The following is a 21755-nucleotide window of genomic DNA, read 5'->3' as shown; positions in this document are numbered from 1 at the left end:
CCACCCGCAGGCCAGGGACGCTTACAGCTGCTTTTCATACCTTTCTTGAACGATCGTGTTGGACGTGAGGATGGATGTGAGCTACTCGTCGACGGACGATGGAGCGAGCACATCCTTGGACCATGCTGATCATAGTGTCCCTATGGCACGCACGCCGCCTAGGCCTCATGCACAGCCATCGCTGGGCTCGCCCGGTGTGTTGATGACACCAGTGCGAGAGGCGGGTCACACCGCGGCCCAGGCCAGCTCACCGGGCTCGCTTCCACAGACCCCTGGCTCGGCACGGTGGACGTCCCCGCACCCTGCAAGGACCGAGTCGAGTGAAACGCGGCTCAGTGGCGGGCTGTACGACCGAAGTGGGCAGGTCGGGCTGGGCGAGTTGGCGACACCGCGCTGGATGGTGTCGTCCCAGGATGCGCAGCGTACGCCGCCCACGCATCCCATTCCTCGCCGTGTCCTCCCCCAAGAGCCACCGCGCACAACGGCGACGGTATCATCCTCGAACGCCTCGCCCCTATCGACGTCGCATCCGGATTCGACAGCCGCTCGTCATGCACGAGCAATTTCGTATTCGATGAGCGCGACGTACCACCCAGGTGACTTGTCCGGCAGTGGAATGCGCTCTTTTGCCTCGATGCAGTTCCCTCATACCCAAGCTACGCCGCCAAGCGTGTCCACACACTGGCCTGCATCGGCGTCTGCATCGGCGTCAGCTACGGCGTCTGCTACGGCGTCAGCTACGGCGATGGCGGCGCATGGAACGCCTAGCAACGATGTAGTCAAAGAGTTGGAGGCGTCGATACGACGCTCTGCACGGCGCTGGCCCGCCTCCATGATGCCGCCGTCCCCTGACGTCTCTACACTGGCATCACCGCCGTCCGCACAACGACCTCAGTCGACCATTACCACCACCCCACAACGACCGAGCCTCCCTGTGCCTGAAGCACAAGGACCCTTGGTGGCTACGCCTACACCCTCCTCGGCCGCTGCTGTGCCGAGGCATGAGACTTCGGTTGAGCTCGCTTCGGAAATACAGGAATGGCACTTATCGCCTTCCGGGGCTGTGAGTGTGCCTGCGTCGACGATTTTGCCCTCACGTGAAACGAATCGAGCGACACATACTGTGCCACCGCCATCGCACGAAGCGACGGATGCACACAAGATGCCCCTAGCCTCGCCTTTGGCGATGGGCGAGCCGCCGCATACGGAGCCTCCTACGCCTGGCTTCACGCTCTCGTCGCCCAGTCCTGCGCCCGGGTTGGCGCCGAGTGCAGCGATCGGTGCGACAGAGGCCTCGGCGTCGTTGGACGACGTCTCTCTCCTTTCGGCGTCGGCGCCAGACACGGCATCTTCGCCACGCACGCCCAAATCGCCACGGTGGCGTCGGCGCTCGCCGGTATCCCACGATGAAGGCGACGAGTCATCGTCCTCGTTAGCTGGCCGGTTATCGCGGCGTTCGTTGGCAGCGCTCAATCAGCTCTTTAAAGGGAGCCCACGTCGCGCGTCCAAAGACGAAACCACAGCACCAACAACGACAGCGGCAACGACAGAGGCACACGATAATGCACCGAGTTCGGGCGGTAGCGGCGCTGCGACGGCCACGGCCACGGCGGCGCCTCCCACCTCCACGTCTGTGCCCAGTGAGGAGCCGGTGCCGCCGTCCAAGTCGCGTCTTGGATTTATGCGCCGTCGTCGACCCAGTGCCGCGGTAGCGACACGCGGTGCAAAAGTCTTGGGCAATGAAGCACAAGTGCCGCAAATGCCGCACGTTCCTCCATCGACGTACGTGGCGCCGCAGCTGCCAGAGCCCTCGCTCCCGCGGTCCGCGTCGAGTGGCTCGATGACGCCGCGGTCGACGACGTCGCGAGAGGCGCCGAGTCTGCCACGCACAGAGCCTTCGCCGTACTACACTGCGCCATCGCAAGGCAGTCGTATCCCACGTGCTTCGTCCATGGTCCGCCTACTGCAGCGGCGTACGGCGGAGAAAGACGAGGTCCCGAAAGCCGAGCCACGTCTTCTTACAAGCACGTCGATGCATAGCTTAGCACGCCGGACCGAGTCGCCTGTCAAGCGGTCGACCAGCCAAGTGCGGCGCAAAGCACGTCCGGATGAGGCCCCGTCCGGCCGTGGTACGGCCTCGCCGACCAAGGCGCGTGCGTGGCGCAAATCAAGTACAGAGGCCTCAGAAGCCTTGCAACGCGAGCGGCAAGTGAAGCGTGTGGAAGCCACTGATACAAGCACCGTCGCGCGGGGCCCTAGTGCCTCGACGCGGCAAGCCCGGCCTCGGCCTAGTACAAGCGGAGCGCGTGCGACGCCGACGAGTGGCTTGGTGCCCAGCAGCGTCACGACAGGTCTTCGTCGTGTGGATATGACGCGGCGGGATAGTGCGAGCAAGGAGCGACGTGAGAGTGCGATGCCACCGCGACGTGATAGTCTTTTGCGCGATGTCGTACGTCGCGAGAGTCTACGCCGCGATCCGAGCAAGGGGCAAGGAGAAATGGATAGCGCTAGCACGGACGATGTCAAGGGGACATCGCCGTATGCGGAGCAGTCGCAGACCGATGAGCTTGCAGGTACGCCGCCTACGTCGTCGTCCATCCCGGCTCTCTCGCCCTCGTCGACCGTCTCTGCGACGCCCAGCGTATCAACGTCGACGGTGACGACACCTACGGCGAGTGCGCCGCTCATGCCCAGCACGCAGCCCAGCTTGGTGGCCGCAGCTCCACGGACGACGACGGCGACGACAGCGCCCACAACGACAGCGCCCGCAACGGCCAGCTCCGTGGTCCCGCGAGCGTCGATGCCAGCGCCCATGTCTGTGCCGCCCGGTGGCTCAGCGTGGCCGCCGCCGGCGGCGGCCACGACGGCGCCGCAAGCGCGGGCGATGGTCGACTCGCAAATCCCTATGCCTGTGGACGCGCGACGACCGCCTAGCGCTACGCCGTCCCGACGTACTGCGACCAGGACGCCGACGTTGATCGACGATACGCAGGCGGCCGACGACGAAATGGAGCGGCATATCCAGCGTGTGTACCGCCGACAAATGGCCCAAGGCGCGCGGCAGGAGGACATTGATAAGCAAATGGCGTTCCCGCAGCCAGGCGCAGCAAGCAAACGGCTCTCGCCGCGGCAAGCGGAAGTAATTTACGGCAACCATTTGTGCCCATACGAAGTGAAAGAGATGTTTGAGTACGACTCCATCTACTATGTCGGCTCCTTTGCGCGGCACAAACACTATGCCGTCCCAGAGAAGCCCGATCGCAACTTTGGTTACGATGACGAGCGTGGTGACTACGTGGTGAATGTGCGTGATCACTTGGCGTACCGCTACGAAATCATTAAGCTGCTAGGTCGCGGCAGCTTTGGGCAGGTCCTGCAGTGCCGTGACCACAAGACGGGGCAGTACGTCGCCATCAAGCTGATCCGCAACAAGCGCCGCTTCCATCACCAGGCCGTGGTCGAAGTGAAGATCATGGAGCATCTCACGCGCAGTGATACCGAGCAGCAGCAGAGTGTGGTGCACATGACGGACTCGTTCACGTTCCGGCAGCATTTGTGTGTCACGATGGAGCTGCTGAGCATCAATTTGTACGAGCTCATTAAGGCCAACAACTTTGACGGGTTCAGTACACTGCTTATTCGGCGGTTTACGCAGCAAGTGCTGGCATGTCTTACGCTCATGCGGCAGGCACGCATCGTGCACTGCGACTTGAAGCCGGAAAACATTCTGCTGGTGCATCCACGGAAAAGCGAGATTCGGGTGATTGATTTTGGCTCGAGCTGTTTCGAGAATGAAAAAGTGTACACGTATATCCAGAGCCGCTTTTACCGCTCGCCAGAAGTGATTCTCGGCATGGACTACAACATGGCCATTGATATGTGGAGTCTGGGCTGCATTCTCGCCGAACTGCATACGGGGTACCCCATCTTCCCCGGCGAGAACGAGCAGGATCAGCTGGCCTGTATCATGGAAGTGCTGGGCCTGCCAGATCGTCATCTGCTAGAGAAGAGCACACGACGCAAATTGTTCTTTGACAGCACGGGCGCGCCGCGGCCTGTCGTCACATCGCGTGGCCACAAACGGCGCCCGAACTCCAAGACGCTGGCGTCGGCTGTGAAATCGCATGACGAGCTGTTCTTGGATTTCATCGCACGTTGCCTGACATGGGATCCGGAACGGCGCATGAAGGCCGATGCAGCGTTGCGGCATCCATGGTTTTGGCAGCAGCAGCAGCAGCCACCGCCCCCGCCGCCAGCACCGTCAATGACGACGCCCAGTCGTCGGACGAGTGGCGAAGGCGGTGGGGGCACGAGCGTGCGTGTGCCTGGCACAGCACGTCGGTCGATGCGCGCAGACGGCTCGCTCTTACCGCGCGCCACGCCTGGTGGCAGCCATACGAGCACGCGACGGGCAATGTAAGTGTGCCTCGAGGCTACACAACGCCTCCATCTATACTTTCGAGCCATAGACTAGGATTGATAGGGGAGAGAAAGCAACCTATCTATTCCGTTACACCAAGTACGATTGAAGACCGGCCGCCTGCACCTTCTCTGGCGCCTGGGTGTTCAGCTGCGAGACGAACGCCACCACTTGGCCACGCAACTGGCCGCCCAGCACATCCTCGTCGCTGCCCAGCACGTGCGCAAAGAGCTGCAGGATCGTGTCGAGATGCTGCACACCCACGGCATTGTTCGCCTGCACAAGCTGGATCAAGCACAAAAGCACTGGCGTCCATTCTGCATGGTCGTTCTCCAGCGGCAGCGACGAGAAGAGGATCGGCAGCGCCTGGTCGAGCGGCACCGCGTCCGGGTTCTTCATAATCATACGCGCCAAGCAGCCGCATGCATTGTCGCGCGCCGTCTTGAGATCGTCCGACTCCTCCGCCGACTTCGCAAAGTACGGCTGGAGCGCGGTGAGCAGCGACGCGTAGTGGGGCGACAAGTCTGCCTCGCTGTTCTCAATCAGCACGCCCGCAGCGAAGGCCGAGTTGGAGCGCACCGACGCCTCCTCGTCGGTGATCGAGTGCGAGAGCACCGTGAGAATATCCTGCGTGAACGGCGTAATGGCCTGCTTCATACCGACCACGACCTCGCCCAGCGAGCCGATAGCCGTTGCGCGGTCGCTCTGTGAGCGGCCAGGGCTGTAGTACTTGCACAGCAGCGGGAGGAACTGGTGCAGGGGGCTCACAAAGTCGGCGCCAAACACGTTCGCCATCGCGCCGACCAGGTCGGTAGCCGCGCTAATGAGCACCGACTCGTACTCGCTCGAGTCCTCGGTCTCCTGCGCATCCTCAGCCTCGGCCTCAGGGTCGACCTGCGCTAGCGACTTCTTCTCGAGGATCTGGTGCGTGTACATACACGTCGCCTCGAGCCAGTCGGGCGCAATAATCGCAGGGCCACACTTGTTCAGACACGTAGCCAGCGACTGGCAGATCTCAATCGCAGCTGTACGATCGTCCTCTGCTTCCCAGGCCTCCATAATGTTCGGAATGACCAGCTCGACAATCTTCTGCACCTCCGGGCTCAATGGCACCTTGATATGCGCGCCAGGCTGCCAGGCCGGCGACTGGCTCAGCTCATACAGCGTGTTGATAAATGTGAAGAGCGTCGCAATCGCACTCTTACGGATGCCCTGGTAAAAGTGCGACGTGAGCGGAATCAGCTCCTCCGTCGCCCTCTCGACGTACGGCAAGAACGCCGAGCGCGTGTGCTGGAACAGTTCGCCCAGCGAGTCCGCCGCGACCTCCTTCTCGATGGCCACCGCGGTAGACACGTTGAGGAACGAGTTGGCCAGTTCTTCCATATCCACAAATCCATCCTCCTCCTCATCCTCGCCCTCAGGCACGGTAAAGCCGCCGATCGTGCCGTCACCAGGCGCACCCGGCACAGGATCGTGCTCCGACTGCTCAAAGCTCGCAAGCATCTTTGGCACAACATGCTCCAGGTACGGCCCAAACTCGCCCTTGAACACACGCGACATCACCGCGAAAAAGATGAACGCACACTCACGGATACGCGGCTGGTCCATCGCCAAGCTCTCGACCGTGATGCGCATCATATCAGGCAGGTACGGGCGGAACAGCTCGGCCCCGACCGCCTCGGCAAACGTACCGATCGTGTCGGTAGCAATACCACGCAGATCCATTTCCTCGCCCTCCTCCGTAAGCGAGAGGAACGGCTGCACACGCTGCATCAGCGGCGCAAAGTACGGCACAAAGCCATCCTTGGCCGCATGCGCCGCACTGCCAATCGCACCCGTAATCGTCGCCTTGACAGCCACAGGCGCCGTTTCCAGCAGACCCGTAAGACGCTCCATAATCGCAGGCAGGTACTGTCCGATCTCGTCGCCCATGACTTCGAGAAGCGCATCGAGGGCTGTGCACGCTGCACGCTGCGTCTCAGGCGCATTGATCAGTTCCATAATCAGAGGAAGGAATACGCTGTGCTTCGCCGCACACTCCTCATCAAGCATCTCACACAGGCAGCCAAGCGTAATGCACGACGCCTTGCGCACCACGGCCTCCGGATCCTTCATACCGTTCTCCACAAACGGCCACAGCTCGTCCATATGCGGACGAATGTACTCCGAGCAGCCTTCCACACTCACACCAAACGCCATCATCGCCGCCTTGCGGTGCATCGGATCCGCATTCTGGGCATACGTCTGGACAAGCGTCAGCAGCGGGGGGAACACGTGGCTCGGCGGCAGTTCGGTCGCCAGCTGATCAATCACACGCAGAGCAAGACGCGCTGGCGTGTCCTCCTCGACATCGTCCGACTCCTCCTCTGTAGCAATCGGCATGAGCTGCTCGAGCAATGGCTTGGCCAGGCCGAGACTCTGCACACGCGAGCGCTTGTACTGGATCGTCCACACGAGCGAGTTGAGGCACATCAGCCGCAAATCTTCTTCATGGTCGCGGTTCGCACTGTTGCGTACAAACACACCAATGAGATCGGCGAGGTGTGTCGAGAGGACAGGCGCTTCGAGCATGCACAAGTTCTCAAACACGTCGAGAATCTGGCGCACACCCTCGTTGTGCGATGCATCCAGGCACTGCTGGAGCACCTCGACCATCTGCGGCACAGCGCTCTGCATCGCAGCCAGATCCGCGTGGTCGTCCATGTCAAGGTTCTCCGCCACTTTGCTCAGAGCACGCACTGTCGTGATACGCACTTCAAGACTCTCAGGATCCTGCAGACCCTTGGCAAAGAGCTGCATGATGCGAGGGAGCTCAGACTTGAGCGCCTCCGTGTCGACAAATGTCTCAAGGACAATAAACAGCACAAGCATCGCAGTTTGACGCTGTGTCGCTTGCGACGACGACGCAGAGTCGTACAGCCACGGAAGAAGGGCGGGCCAGGCATTGTGCGGAAGCTCCTTGCGTGCAATCTCAGCAATCACACGCGCCATCGCATTTCGCATCGCAGCCGTTGGCTCTTGGCCGATCAGCTCCAAGAGCTTGGCCTTCATACCGTCACGCAGCTCGGCAGGCTGCTTCGTCCACACCTTCGTGCTCTTCGAGAGCTTCTTGCGCAACTCCACAGCCGCAAGCTGACGCACAGCCAGCTCCGGCGAGGTGGCCACGATCTCAAAGAGAGCTGGCAACGCTTTCGAGTTCTTCAAGTAGCGCGTCTGAAGCGCCTCGGTCGCCTGTACATGTAAGCTGGTAAAAGAATACGTACCGCCTTAACGACCGCAGTATCCGGCACATTGGCCTGTTGCAGTAGCGCATGCAGCTCCTGCACGTACGCCGGCTAGTGGGTTAGTCTCTTGGCTGGGAGAGCCATCCTACGTACATCCATCTTGGTCGCACTGCTGGAGCAGCGAACGGACAGCCGGCCTCGAACAAAAAAAAATGTGCTCACGTGTCCTTACAACATGACATAAAAACCTATTAGGCGGGTCGAGCGTGCCTAGCGTGCGTGCGGCACACCCCCGTGGTATATACTACGTAAACGACCTGAGCCCTGGCCGATGCCACGCATGTCGTGCGAACATCACGCAGCTTGGCTCGATCGTATACCACCACATGGACAAACATAGGAACGCCTCCATACGGCGGGAAATGAGCGCAAAAGCAAAAAATAAATAACAAGACATAGAGAAGAACGAGAGAAAATGAAAGGCATTCAGGTAGGTAACCTTAGAAGATTTTCCACTTTTTCCGGCGCGTCGGCGGTGGTGTGTCCGTACGACTGGCCTCCTCCTTGGTTGGGAAGTCACGAGGCGGTGGCCCCGGCGGTACAGACGACGTCGTAGGCGCAGCGCCGTTGCTGGGGGTCGCGGCCGTACCGGCGTCAGGCGCACTTTCAAGGGCCGTATGGCCATGAGGCGCCTCAATCGTGGATTGCAACTGACCATTCACATGCACCGTCTCTCCTTCAGGCGTGATCCGACGCACCGTTTCGTTGCCTTGCGCGTCGCGCTTGGTGATAATTGTCTCGCGACGACCGTTGACAACAGTCGTACGACGACTTTCCGACGTGCTGTTGTTCCCACCTTGGAAGGAGAAAGAGGAGGAACTTGTCGTATACGTGGATTGGTTGCCGGGCATGCTCGTGTGCATCGATGGGAAGCCTGCCATCATCGCAAAGGGACTCATACCAGCTTGGCTCATACCGAATTCTGAGCCGTGCTGGTGCTGCGATGCCGACCGGTGAGCATGACCATTCATATGCGATGGTGGCGCGGCAAAGGAGGTAGGACGACCGACATTCGCCCACGGATGCAAGCCTGCCAACGGGTTGTCGATTTGAGAATTGGCCTCCATCTCGTGAAAGTCGCGCGCGAACATCGAGTTAAACAGCTCAAATGGGTCAAACATATGACGTCCAAACCCATCACCATGCCGGCCCTGCGCGCGACGCGCCGAGTCAAAGCTGCTTTCCCATACAAACGAATGGCCATTCGGCGCCATCGTTGCTTGCTCATACGTTTCAGGCATTTCGCCATTCACGAGCGGGTATTCAAATCGGTCGTATTCCCATCTCCGACGGTCATCACTCAGCACCTCGTAGGCTCTGGTTTAGTTAGTACAGCTGATGTCCTTGGTATACATACTCTGCCACCAACTTAAACTGCGCCGTTGCTTCCTCCTTGTTGCCGGTAGCGCGATCAGGGTGCGATCGAAGAGCTTGCTTGCGATACGCTGTACGAATTTCCGACGTGGTAGCCGAAGGGGCTACCTCCAAGATGGCGTACCAATCGTTCGGCACGGCCATGACCGCCACCTACAACACCAAAGACAAAAAGCGAGCTGAGGACGAACACAATACGATAGGACACCCACATACCTTGTATTTACGCCACGTGGGTCCACGTGATAATCGGGCGTACATCTCGTCGGCGCGTCGCCGAAACGCGTGGAGCCTCTCCTCACGCCGACGGACTTATGCACGCACCATCGACGCGCGGTAGGAAGCGAAAGAATCAGTCGCACGGACTTCCATGGGATCCTTCCAATGCGGCCCGGGCTAATATGCCACGGGCTAGTGGTGTCCCTGGCGCTCAGACGCCTATTTTAAAGCGCCCATACTACAATTTGATTACGGGTCGCGAGCCAGATGAAGATATTGCAGATGCCGTTGTTGGTAAGTATGGGGAGTATACTCACAATTAGACACATTAGACATTGTAGCACCACGCGACTTGGCCGCTGCGCGTTATGCACAGAACCATGAATATCTAGGCAAGATTTTTGGGCCTACACGCCTTGGTACGTGCATCTTTCTAACTCACTCGACAGACATGCTCTCACCACCTCCATCACCGTATAAGGATAAGAATGTGGATAACTTGAAAGCTCAGGCTACTGCACTGGAAGCGGAGCTCGCTGCGATGAAGGAATCTCACACAAAGAAACTAACTGCATGCCAAGACCTACAACCCTCGCAGGACGAGACGGAGATGGCAGAATCCTGGGCCAGGGCACCAAGCCAGGGGCCTGTTCTTGGCATTGGTCGTGTGCGGATGGAAATGCCAGTCGAAGTGGCCGCGGTGTTGGAAAGACAACGTGCATTACGACAGCAACGCGAAGCAGATGCGCCATTGCCGGCGCCGTCGACCACTGCACAGCCACAAACAAATACCCCCACTGTGCCAAGCACGGCCATGAACACAGCAACACCAAATATGGAAGTGAAGACAGAGGCGCACACACCAGCTGAGCCCTCGTCGTCTCATAACACACCAGCACCTACAACTTCCATGTGATAGTATAGATAAATAGTGAACTATTGGGTATCTTCCAAGGACAGCATGGCCCGCCGGCGCTGTTCAGCGGTATCGGAGGTGCCTGTTTGTAGACGTGCCTCAGCGCCAGGACTCCACTCTGTCGAAGAGGGAGTAGGGGTATGGGCAAAAAGCCGCTGCGTGCCCGCACTGGTCAGCTCGTATAGTAGAGCTTTGGCAGTATCGATGGAGGCTTTTGGCAGATCCTGGGCCTGCCATTGTTGGTTGTGAGCTGCAGCAATGATGGCGCCTTTCTCAGGGGAGGGATTGGATTGCAGTTGGGAGGCTTCCTGGACAAGGGTAGTGGGCTGATCAAGGACTTTATCTCGCATGAGCAGCTGCATGGCGCTGATATAGTCAGCCTCCATAAGTATAGAACGGTGAGAAAGAACGATGGTCGTAGACAGGTAAGGTACAATATGCAACTGAGGATCGAGGATAAAGATCATGTCCCACAGTTTGTCGCAGACGTCTTCAGAGCACTTGGGTTAGTTGGGCGAAAGTCGTACCTCATGCATAAATAGCAATCGATGCCAACGTCTGTTTGGTGAGCGGAGATAGATACGTACAATAAAATAGGCGGCCAATCCAGCTGGAGAGAGGCCAAGTGCTGCCCTAGTAAGGGGTCTACGCGATGAAGCACAGCCTTGATGAGCGCTGGAGAATTGCTGCGCTCAGTGAGGTAATACGGCGCGATTCTCTGCATCAAGTGAGAGAAGAGAAAAAATGTATCCGCCTCCACGGCTTCAGCATCCAAGAGTGTATGCAGTGCCGCTGCATCTAGGACATGCGCACGTAGTACCGACGTGGTACAGGGAAGAGATTCACGCGAACGAATGGACCAAAGCCGCGAAACAATCTCGTGCATGCCTTGTCGGTAGCCTATATCGGTATTAGCATACGACCATACCGTCAAAATGCGTGATAAGGATGGCATCTCTTCCGTCGAAAGAGGCGAGGCAAGTCGTTGCAAGTCCAGTTCGATCAAGGCCAATAATTCTTGTGTTTCTTTTTGGGTTTGCCACAGGGTCTTCGTCAGAGCAGTGGGCCACGTACCTTGCCTCCGCCTTGCAAGGGATGTGCGTCATCAGGCACACCAGGTTGCAAGGACGCATTCACACGTTCCGTATACCGCGTACAGAGATGACGATACGCGCGTCGTTGAACATGAGCTGCCGCTGCCCAGGTTTCTGGTGCTGCCGCATCGAATCCGCCCAATTGAAGGCGCCATACGAGGGAATATAGTGGACGAGGAGGTGCAGCTGTGTTATATCCTGTATCAAGAAGGTCGGACCACGCGCGTCTACGTTGTTAGACTCTCACAACCTACCTCGCGAGGTTGACGGCGTCAAGATCCATGCAGGGAAGTGTTATTCAGCGTGGAGAGGCGGAGAACCGCACGCGTGAACTTTAAATTGGGCCTTTTTTATTTCTCAGTCGAATCGGGGCGAACGTACGTTGGCCAGAACCATGTCGCAAAAACAGCTGATGTCGAGTCGTTTGCAAGGGCTCAAGTTTATGCAGCGCGGCGCACAGCGTGCTGCTGCTGCTACATCTACCCATGCGCCAAAAGGCGCGGCGACCCAGTCCACGACTGTGACACCCCAGGAGGAGGCCGAACCTACCGAGGACATAGGCGATGCAGAGCATTGGGTCGTCCCTTTGCGTCACCGTCCCTCAGTTGCTTCCCCTACGTCAGATACTAACGATTGGGGTGCGTGGTTTTCTGAAGCGACAGAACAATGCCATGGCCGAAAAAAGTACGGCTCTTGGGGAAACCGTCGTCGCGGACATGACAGCGATGATGACGACGACGACGAAAAGGACCCTGATTTGTCTGAGGATAGTGAAGATGATACCCTGCCACGCTCGGCTGCTATGCCCAAGAGGGTAAAGAGCAGCGCGCGACCTAAATCATCCAACAGACCTCCATCAGATTCCGAAGAGGATTATGTCTCGGCGAGAGACTCACCAGAGCCTGAACCACAAACATTCCGTAAACCACCTAGTACGAAAAGCGGACCACCCTCAAAACGCCGTGGATCTCCATCCATCAAAGGCCCTCCCTCCAAGTTCGCCATCGTAGCTGATCGAAGTCAAGGTCTACGAAAGAAGAAACAACGCTAATGTACAGTAATCGACTACCATTCCAACATATGCAAATCAGACTCATCAAACTGTTCCCACAACTTCTCATCCTCTTTCTTTGCCATGACGCGCGCCCATACCTGTTTAGCCTGCTTGTCACGCCATTCACACCCATCACGCCATGCGCAATGTGAACAACGGTGCGTGCATTGCAACGGCACACCTTCCCAGGTTCGTTGACCTTCCCACAACAACCGTACGCGCTCCAGGTAGGCTTGTAAGTGCAAGGGCTGTGATTCAAAATGAACGGTACCGATTGTCTCAGCACTGCTTCGATGCACATACACAATTTCGACGGTGGAAGACATGCGCTTGACAAGAGGCTGCACAGAGTTTGTGACCAACGTCACCAACTGCTGTAGTGTGAGATTGTTGGTCCATGCCCAAGGGGTATCTATGCAGCGTAGGTCTTCTAAGAAGCTCTCTGACAATGGTTGCTCGGCTTGCAGCCCCAAGGTATCCCATACCTTGTCCCATACGAGCTGCGTGGTATACTTATCTGTGTGATTCTGTGGGCATCCAAAAGAGGCACACATGCCTTGCCATAAGCGTAGGTACAGCATGCATTGCCACCGTGCAGGTATCTGATCATCTTCGGACGGGATTGAGCGTGTCGTGCGTGTTTTTGTCTCGGACAAGACCCATTGTCCGTAGTCGTTGCAATAGATTTCGTCGATTATACCACGCACCAACGTGCCATGAACCCAACCACAGACAGGGACTTCACGAGTCCGCCCTGTTTCGGATATCATGGCCACAGAAGAAGCCCATTCCACTAGAAGTAAGGCCCATACGTCCTCATCTGTTGTGACGCGTACATCGACCATGATAGGTTGAAGCTCCTGTTCGATTTGCGCATGCACATCCGTGCCCCGCTGTAAGGTCGTTTGTTTTCGCACTAGTTCTAGCCAATTGGGCGTGATAGTATTGCCTTCAGGTGTCGTAATCGTCTCAGGACGTTGTTCCAAAGGCAGATGCGAAGCAGAGAGTGTGTTATAGAGGTATGCATATTCACACCACGCGGGTGCGACCCAGTCTGTGACGGATAAGACCGATTTTGATGGTCTTCGCCATGTGGTTTCTGCTCTTGTAGGAAAAGGATCTGTCCCTAACGATGGCATCGGCACGGTGCGTTTGGACGCCTCTCTCCCACGCGTTTCCTTTTCGTGTTGATGTATGCGTTCTTCGAAGCTGTTCTCTCCACCCCCAACCGTGCGGAGTGAGTCTAGGCAGGGGCTTAGTAAGCAACAGCGCCACGGCCATGTTCCCGGTCGAGGTACGTTCGTGGCCTACTCTTGGAACGCACGGTTCGGCCAGCATGAAGGGCTTCTCAAAGTTCATCCAGCGGACACCGCACATGGTTACCTCGCGGGTGGGCCTGGCGGCCAAGTCGACAGATGTTGAATTTGACCATCTGCGCAATAAGTTTAATGCGATGGAGAAGTTGATTCGTCAATTGACGAAAGAGTCTCGTACCTATTTGGACTCGGTCAAGAGTACGTACAAGTACAATCTGTGACTGACGCGCAGAAATGCTGGACGCTTGCACCTCGTTTGCTTCGGAGTATAGCGCCTTGTTCCATCCGTTTGGTAATGAATATGACTTGGAACGCCGTCACCCGGAGACGGTGCAGACACTTGTGAACCTCACGGGCTATGTGGCGTACATTGACGATCTGCGCGAGACGTTGCGCCCTGAGATCGAGTTGATTTCGACGCGTATTATTGCGCCCACAGAGGAGCTGGAGAAGTTTCTGAAGTCGATTGAGAAGGCGATCACAAAGCGTGACCACAAGCTGATCGACTTTGACCGCCATACCAACTCGTACAACAAGCTGAAAGAGAAGCAGAACCGTTCCGCCAAAGAGGATCAATCGATGTTCAAGCTGGAACATGACTGTGAGGCTGCCGCGGCCGATTACGAGCACCATAACAACCTGCTCAAGCAGGAGCTTCCGCAGTTCCTCGCGATGGCGACGCGTTTTGTGACGCCGCTCTTCTACTCGTTCTACTATATGCAGCTGAACATCTTCTACCTGTCGATGGACAAGCTCAAGGCGTATGCGAACGGCAAGTTTGACTTGTCGGAGAACAACCTCATTTCGCATGAGCACAAGTTTGCTATGGACATGAGCCACATTATTGCAGAGTTGGAATCCTTCTCGATCCAAAAGCCCGTGCCGCCCAGCGCGCGTATTATGCAGATGGCCAGGGCTGGTCAGTCTCTCAGCACGCGGCCGCGTGGTCAGACGGTGCAGGGAGAGAAGGGGAAGGCAGCCGTGGCGGCAGCGGCTGTACCTGCCACTGCCACGGCCGCCTCGTCGAGTGTCCCACCGCCAGCGTACAGTCCCTCGACCGCTGGTGTCACCGCAGCGGCAGGCAAGCCGAGTGCTATGTCGGCCGATTATGTGGTGGCATTGTACGACTACACGGCCACGGCTGACGGCGACCTGTCATTCAAGGCAGGCGACCGAATTGAAGTGCTGCAACGCACGCCCAGCACGGAGGATTGGTGGACTGGTCGCTTGAATGGCGTCCAAGGTGTATTCCCGGGAAACTATGTGCGTGAAGACGCATAACTATACACCGAAGAGAACGCTCTTATAGTCTCGTAAGATCACACCCACACTTTCTGTACCACTGAGACCAACTTCCGACGCAATGGCGCTAATGTAGCGAGGAGGTGTCACGTCATGCAATAGCTGAACCACTTTGAGGCGCGACTGTGCGCTGCATTCTGCACGCGTAAGGAGCACACTGTCCGTCTGAGTCCCATCGTCTTCCTGCGAAAGTAGATCGCTGCTCTGGCCTGCCTCGTTCATCACGAAGCTATCAAGCTGAATGCGATCACTAAACTTGTACGTTTCGCAGCAGATAATCACAGGTACATGGAATCGATGGGCCATCATAGCACACATTGCCGTGCCAGAACGAGCATACGGCGCGCCATTGGACAGCAAGGACGACGTGCCAAGGAGCATCAGCGTCGCGCGCGGCACCAGCGTACTCAGAGAGGTAAGTAGACCGTACGTCGTAGGGATGCCAGCCTCCAACAGGTGCTCTGCGAGCACGCGGCCTTCGAAGAGCGGGCGCGAGTCGATGACGACCACCTCAAACTTGGTGCCTTGCCTATGCGCCTGGATCAGCGTACCTTCGACCACGGATGAATGTGCATACGTCATAACGACGTCGCCATCATGGATCTTCGCTGCGGCATGCGACTGGATGACCTTGGCAGCGTACACAATACGATCACGGATAAAGTGATCAATGCGGCCCAGCAAATGTTCCTTTGCTTCTTCCTCTGAGAGACTCGCATCCACGACACTGATCTCGTATTTTAGGAAGCGAACAGCGTGGCCCGTGGCTGTATTCAGTGGGCGGGCCTCTACAATGAAGCCAATCTGCTGCGATACACGAGTCAGTAAGTCGCGGCTGAGCACCGCACCGGGCGGCGTCTTATAGTCCTCAATGACCGAGCCCAGCGCACGAAGCACAGCGGTTGCGCGCTTGTTGGCGCCGCGAATTGCGAACGTAGATAGTTGATGACACAGTGTGAGTACGGCAGGGTGGATAGCGCCTCGCGACGCTGCTGCATTCCAGCTGGCTGTATTCAGGCGAATATTGCGTGGGAGGGCCACATTGCCAAACAGCGACGCATCGCCCAACACGCCGACAGTTGATAGATCTTCGTCAAGCGAGGAAGCAGCGGAGCCAGTGCCCTGCTTGCCTGGCGCAGCGTCTTTCTTGCCGCCAGGAGCAGAAGACGATGGCCGCGCCTTGCTCGAGCCGGAATGCGACGATGGCGTACTTCCTCCGCCGGGTGTTGACGACGAAGCTGAGGCCGATTCAGCCTTCGCAGTTGCAGCGGCAGCACGACGTTCACGCTTCGCCTCCTTCGCTGCCTTCTTGTCTTTCTTGGGCGCCGCTGACTCGGCCGGTTTAGGCGGCGCAGCGTCAGCCATCGGGATGGATGGTGGTGATGGAGAAAAAAAGGCACGCTACGCAGCACCTTTGTCGACCCCGACTTCGTACATATGCACTCGCCAATCTTTTTATACTTATTGTGTCTATGGATTGCTGTATGTATCGCTTTGCGTTGGCCACATGCATGCGGTACGAGGCAGCAGACTCAGGCCTGTTACAGCACTGTACATACATCGCACCTACGCACGCCACCATTCACGCTCTACGCCGGTCAAGGACATGCTGCCCTTCACCTTTCTACTCTAGGATCCTACCAGGAATCGATTCGGCGCTAGGGCGCATAAACGCCAGCCGGTCGGGCAGAATTGGATCCTCTCTTGTTTCCAAGAGAAAAAAAGGCGTGGCCTCTGCCGCGGCCTCTTGAAGGGGAGGCCTGCCGAAGCCACGGTCGGCGTCATCACGTGAGCTCGTCGCGGTCGCGGCGCGGAGGCTGGCCGCTCGCGCCTGCTAAAGCCAGGCTGCGAGGCAAGCCACCCAGCGCTTGCTCGTTTTCGTGACGCGGGGTGGTGCGATAGCATGTCGAGCGCACAGGCTAGCGAAGAGGCGAAATCTGCCGAAGTGCCCAAGGCCGTGATTAAAAATGTCGATATGGAGCCTGACATGCAGCAGGCCCTGATCGAGGTGGCCGCGGATGCGATGATTCGCTTTGCCGTCGAGAAGGATATGGCGGCCCATATCAAGCGCACAGCCGACGAGCGCTACGGGCCTACATGGCACGTTATTGTCGGTCGGAGTTTCGGGAGCTTTGTCACACATGGTACGTACGCTTGTCTCACCCCTAACTATTGGCAGAATCGAAGCACTTTCTCTACTTCTGTATGTCATGCCTCACTTACACCACAGACCTCGGCCCCATGGCCTTTCTTCTATGGCGCGCCTAGGTAGGTGGCAGACGCGATGCGATCCATGCGTCGAGATCGAGCCAGCCGCCTCCTACACGTACATGTATATTACGTAGTTCCACATCGCGGGGGTTCGCTGGGCAATGCTGTTGTGTGAGTTGCCATGAGCACGTACCATACGAAGCAATCGGCACACCACTGTCTTGGAAAACATGTGGTACCGATGGCATAAATCGCCCGAGTCGGTCGACAAGGTATCAAGTCGGTCGACACGCACGCCGCGAGCCTCACAGATACGCCGCACCCCCAGATCCAACGCATCGCGCGCTTCATATCGCATGCGCGAGGGCGTCGTTAGGTTAGGTCGGCTGGGCGTCCCTGTGCGTATCGCCGGCATGCGATTGGGCGTGTATACACGACTGGAGGAGCGGTGCAAATGCGGCGTGGCTGGCGAGGAAGTAGCGAGCTCAGCAGGGATCGGAGGGACAGCTGGGACGCCACTGCGCGCCAAGCGCGGTAGCATAGAGTCGTGACGAGAAACGCGCCGAGGCTGTGAGGACTGATGCGTATCCATAGCCGACTTGGGCCGTGCTTGCACATGCACGGAAGGCGAATCCACCTCGTCTCGTGGCGCCATCGTCCCTGTCCATCGCGGCGTAGATACAGGCGCTGCGACACTTACGCTACGTTCTGTGCGAATGTGCCCTGTGGTGCTAGGACGACGTGCCGAGTGACTGGGTGTGCGTGCCCATGGCCTAGACGGCGTGCGTGGGAGTCGGCTTGGTGTGCCGTAGGAAATGCGGCGCTTACGTGCGTCTGGCGTATCGCCTCCTTGGCGCTTGGTGTGCGGAGGGGAATGTAGCGACAAGTCCTGCTGAATAGCCTGTGTGAGCGCCTCCATGTTGGTTTCTGTATATGTGCGTGGCTGGAACGCGTACCACGCCTCCTGCACACGGGCAATCCGCTCGCGTGCGGCGCCGTGCGTCGACGATAAGGGTGCCTGCTGCAGGGTCGTGAGGAGTCGCATAGCCCGCTGCTGCGCAGAGGTCCATGCATCCTTCGTGGAAGGATCGTCTTGCGCTTGTACGTAAGCGTCGTGAGCGTCGTTCACGGCCTTTTCACACTCAACGCATGTATCGTAGAGGATGAGTCGCATGCGGTCACTTTCCAGCTGAAGTTCCAAGGCTAGCGTGTCAGCGTGGATGCGGATATACTGCCTGTGCAGAGAAGCGCGTGTGTCGGAGAGACGTGTCGATTCAGCAAAGAGAGGGGCTACCTGGATCGCCTCTTCTCCACGCTCACGCGCTACTGCTAGCTGTGTGCGTGCGTCTTCGATGGAGGACAGCCATGTAGACGAACTGCTTGCATTGGTTTCCCAGAGATCAGCGTAGGATTGCCTCAACTCTTGTGCGACAAACATAGCATTCTTCATACGCTCCAATGCTTCACCGGCATGCATCAGAGCCTGCCATGCTGTTGAGGCCTCCTGCATCGCCATGGTGATGTCTCCGCTGCTCAATTTAGGTACGCAGCGTAATGCGGCAGGAAAAGGAGGGGTCCCTTGCCCTCCACCTAGATAGAACCCTGTTGTGTCTCTGGCGCGCCCACGTCCTCTCGCACGTGCCATGCATTCTAGGCGACCTACAGCTCTACAAACCACCTAGGATGGTCCATGCCAGTCGGTGCGATGGCGAGGGCGCAGGAATGGTCGTGAGATGTCGCATGGTGGGTCTGCCATGGGGACAATTCCACGGCTGCTCTGTCTCGCCCATATGCTTTACGACGCTATGCATTTGCCGTCGATCCAACGCCGAGCCGACCATGATGCTCTTTCGACACGCACGACTCGCTAGCATTTCCTGCACCTTGCTGCATCGCACACGCTCCACACCATACGATGATGTGTCGCGCAGCTGCGATAGAAGCTCCTCAAAGTCTTTATGGGGTAAGTTGGGGCCGACGTACCATGCAAATCAAACACCGTGTCTTTGCTGACCGGTTTCGACAAGAGCTGAATGCGCGAGCCTGGCGGCGCATCTTCGTCCACCTCAATCTCAAAGCCGTTCATTCGCAGCCATGCAGCATGCTCGCGGGCCACAAGTTCGTCACTGGGCGCTAGTTCCAAGCGCTGAGCGAGCAGGAGTCGTTGGCTGTGCAAACGCGTCTCGCGCTGCAACTTTTCGAAATTGTATTTTTCATCTGCCGCATGTTGGTCAATAATAAACAAGTCGTCCATGTCGCTAGTGGTTCGTCGTGCGATAATAAAGCCCAAATTAAACTGGCCGACAATGGCCATCGACGCAAAGTCAGACTTGGAAATGACACGTTCCAACGCCGCGACAGCTTCCTGTTCTGGCCGCGAAACGTCCGCACCTTCCCATGTCCGGGGTATATGGGGTCGCGATACGGACCCAATGCGTGCACGTAGCGCTGCTAAATTCATGGCGACTTTGTCGCTTGGTAGCGTAGGTGTGACCACCTCCGTGGGACGCTCCACCTCGCAGTCCTGGGTACGCACAGTTATAGGAGGGGAAGGTATACGGCCACGACGTGGCGCCTCCTCGTGATCGCTTGAGATAGGTACTGGCGATGGCCTTGAAAGCTCGTCGATAGTCGCATGCCCAGGCGGTGACGCTACTTTCTCGATATGCGATAGCGCCTCGTTGACTTGGACCGTCTGCATCTCACCCTCGGATGGAAGGCGCGATGTGGGCGATGGCGACGCAGACACTTCGTTGTCGTTGTCATCGCCGTTATCGTCACCGCCGCTGTCATCGCTGTTGTCGTCATCGTCATGTGCCATTGGTATCTCTTCGTCTGCACAGGGGAATGCGTCTTCGTCATCCGTCGTTACTATTGCGTCATGTTCCTGCGGACAAGGCAGACCATCCTCGGCCTGTGTATCAGGCATCTCTTCGTCGTCCATGTGGAGCGAGGATCCTGGTTGTACCATGTCATTACACTCTGCCTCCTCCTCCTCGGATTCTTCATATTCCAATGCATGCTCAGCTACAGCCACAGCGCGCGTTTTATGTGCGAAATTTTGGACAGCGCGTTGGAACTGTTCTTGCATCGACGTACTGGACCGTTGCGAGGAGGTAGGTGGCGTCTCTTGCGAAGGAAGCGGCGTGCTGGTCTGCGACCAAGACGCTTGGGCGACCGAGATGGTATCACGTGTCGAGCGACGCACCTTGCTAGGCTCTGTATCCTCCTCGTCAAGGATGGGCGCTGTACGTTTCGTGGGCTCCGAGATATGGTGCACAGGCAAGACACCTCGGCTCGGTGAGAACTCGGTTTCGAGGGCTTCTCGAACCTGCTCCAGCAAGGCTGCTTCTTCATGAAGAAGGACCTGTCGTTTATCTGGGCTCACATTGACATCGTAGGTCTGCGTATCCATGGCCAAATTGACAATGATGCAAGGATACTGCGTAGCGTTAAACGTTCTGTACACTTGATTGAAGAGATGTGCCATCTTGCTACTGTCCCATGGCCGCCCATTGATGTAAAAGTATTGTCGGTCGCCACTACTCCGTCCACTTCCTGGCATCGGTTTCGACACGAGGCCATGGACACGCACAGTATGGGATGGCAAGGAGAGCGTCACGTCGATGGGCTGCATCGACGCACTGGCTTTGGCGCCAAAGAGCGCGGCGACATTGGCTTGGAGGTACTTGGGCCCGTGTGATGCGCTTACCAGCAGCTGTGATACACGTTTGCCATCACGCAATGTGACGTACGAAGCCCAACGTACGCCTTGGGTGATGAGCGCGTACGCTTGCAGCATAGCAAAAGCCTTATTGTACTCCCGCTTCACGTGGCGTTCCAGCTCGCGGCGGCGGACGGGAAGCGAGGTGAGCAGATCGGTCAATGTGACGGTGGTGCCACGCTGCGGTGAGGAGGGTAGGAGACGTACCTGACGTGCCACGCGTTTCTCGCTCGATACCAACGAGCCATCTGACGCCAGTTCCAAAAGCGTACCCATGGGCGCATCTTTGGCTGTCGCTGTCAAGATGGAGACGTGGGCCACAGTACATAGAGATGCCAGCGCCTCGCCACGAAATCCAAAGGTCTGAACATGCGCCAAGTCTTCAAACGATGAGAGCTTGGACGTATGATGCCGCCGGCCTATCGTAAGCCGGCCTGTACGTACCAATCACATCGTAGTTCTCTTTAGCAATACCAGATCCATTATCGATGACTTCAATCGCATCGAGGCCGTACTCTTTCCATCGCACTTCTGCAAGGGTAAGTCACGATGTACGTACCGATACTCGTCGCGCCAGCATCCAGCGCGTTTTCCACCAGCTCCTTCACACACGCACGCAGGTCTGGCACTACTTGCGCCCCAGCCATGCGGCGCACATCGCCTGCCGAGAGAGGCGCGATCCGTGCGTCGTGCGCCATGGCCAACGCGACGTAGAACGACGTGGAGCCAGCCGTACGACGCGCGCCTCACCGCGCAGGTACGCATCCACGCGTGGCTTATGTCACGTCGTGCGCCTAATGGACCTCCACGCAGCCACAGGCACACTGCAGGCAGGGCCGCC

General features: G+C 57.7%; 10 protein-coding genes across 10 annotated transcripts; 4 read left to right on the top strand and 6 right to left on the bottom strand.

Annotated features, from left to right (window-relative positions):
* Window positions 1-70: 70 nt before the first annotated feature.
* Malapachy_0114 (kinase-like protein) lies at window positions 71-4420 on the top strand (the record flags this gene model as incomplete). Its single annotated transcript, XM_018134647.1, has 1 exon — window positions 71-4420. The coding sequence occupies one exon, from the start codon at window positions 71-73 to the stop codon at window positions 4418-4420; it is 4350 nt and encodes a 1449-aa protein (XP_017991171.1).
* Window positions 4421-4510: 90 nt separating this feature from the next.
* On the bottom strand, window positions 4511-7803 carry Malapachy_0090 (arm repeat-containing protein; the record flags this gene model as incomplete). Its single annotated transcript, XM_018134623.1, has 3 exons — window positions 4511-7651; window positions 7684-7755; window positions 7798-7803. 3 exons carry the CDS (start codon window positions 7801-7803, stop codon window positions 4511-4513), a joined length of 3219 nt encoding a protein of 1072 aa, XP_017990980.1.
* Window positions 7804-8144: 341 nt separating this feature from the next.
* Malapachy_0125 (molecular chaperone) lies at window positions 8145-9222 on the bottom strand (the record flags this gene model as incomplete). The annotated part of the gene is made up of 2 exons (XM_018134658.1): window positions 8145-9021; window positions 9062-9222. 2 exons carry the CDS (start codon window positions 9220-9222, stop codon window positions 8145-8147), a joined length of 1038 nt encoding a protein of 345 aa, XP_017991197.1.
* A 170-nt stretch (window positions 9223-9392) lies between these two features.
* Malapachy_0136 (hypothetical protein) lies at window positions 9393-10213 on the top strand (the record flags this gene model as incomplete). The annotated part of the gene is made up of 3 exons (XM_018134669.1): window positions 9393-9591; window positions 9621-9716; window positions 9747-10213. The coding sequence occupies 3 exons, from the start codon at window positions 9393-9395 to the stop codon at window positions 10211-10213; spliced, it is 762 nt and encodes a 253-aa protein (XP_017991068.1).
* Window positions 10214-10233: 20 nt separating this feature from the next.
* Window positions 10234-11590, bottom strand: Malapachy_0123 (tbc domain protein; the record flags this gene model as incomplete). Its single annotated transcript, XM_018134656.1, has 5 exons — window positions 10234-10713; window positions 10741-10771; window positions 10801-11261; window positions 11288-11534; window positions 11562-11590. The coding sequence occupies 5 exons, from the start codon at window positions 11588-11590 to the stop codon at window positions 10234-10236; spliced, it is 1248 nt and encodes a 415-aa protein (XP_017991156.1).
* Window positions 11591-13697: 2107 nt separating this feature from the next.
* On the top strand, window positions 13698-14958 carry Malapachy_0106 (bar-domain-containing protein; the record flags this gene model as incomplete). Its single annotated transcript, XM_018134639.1, has 2 exons — window positions 13698-13875; window positions 13910-14958. The coding sequence occupies 2 exons, from the start codon at window positions 13698-13700 to the stop codon at window positions 14956-14958; spliced, it is 1227 nt and encodes a 408-aa protein (XP_017991140.1).
* Malapachy_0093 (eukaryotic translation initiation factor 2b delta subunit) lies at window positions 14959-16344 on the bottom strand (the record flags this gene model as incomplete). Its single annotated transcript, XM_018134626.1, has 1 exon — window positions 14959-16344. The coding sequence occupies one exon, from the start codon at window positions 16342-16344 to the stop codon at window positions 14959-14961; it is 1386 nt and encodes a 461-aa protein (XP_017990979.1).
* A 538-nt stretch (window positions 16345-16882) lies between these two features.
* Malapachy_0111 (dynein light chain) lies at window positions 16883-17247 on the top strand (the record flags this gene model as incomplete). The annotated part of the gene is made up of 3 exons (XM_018134644.1): window positions 16883-17123; window positions 17159-17182; window positions 17210-17247. The coding sequence occupies 3 exons, from the start codon at window positions 16883-16885 to the stop codon at window positions 17245-17247; spliced, it is 303 nt and encodes a 100-aa protein (XP_017991166.1).
* Window positions 17244-18706, bottom strand: Malapachy_0119 (hypothetical protein; the record flags this gene model as incomplete). Its single annotated transcript, XM_018134652.1, has 2 exons — window positions 17244-17354; window positions 17384-18706. The coding sequence occupies 2 exons, from the start codon at window positions 18704-18706 to the stop codon at window positions 17244-17246; spliced, it is 1434 nt and encodes a 477-aa protein (XP_017991162.1).
* Window positions 18707-18857: 151 nt separating this feature from the next.
* Window positions 18858-21612, bottom strand: Malapachy_0098 (mismatch repair endonuclease pms2; the record flags this gene model as incomplete). The annotated part of the gene is made up of 7 exons (XM_018134631.1): window positions 18858-19144; window positions 19174-19885; window positions 20159-21094; window positions 21122-21210; window positions 21241-21333; window positions 21359-21445; window positions 21474-21612. The coding sequence occupies 7 exons, from the start codon at window positions 21610-21612 to the stop codon at window positions 18858-18860; spliced, it is 2343 nt and encodes a 780-aa protein (XP_017990972.1).
* Window positions 21613-21755: the final 143 nt, after the last annotated feature.

The sequence above is a fragment of the Malassezia pachydermatis genome, assembly GCF_001278385.1.
Source record: "Malassezia pachydermatis strain CBS 1879 chromosome Unknown scaffold6, whole genome shotgun sequence".
Classification (NCBI taxonomy): domain Eukaryota; kingdom Fungi; phylum Basidiomycota; class Malasseziomycetes; order Malasseziales; family Malasseziaceae; genus Malassezia; species Malassezia pachydermatis.
The sequence above is the reverse complement of the archived record's forward strand: the minus strand, read 5'-3'. Positions and strand labels throughout refer to the sequence as shown.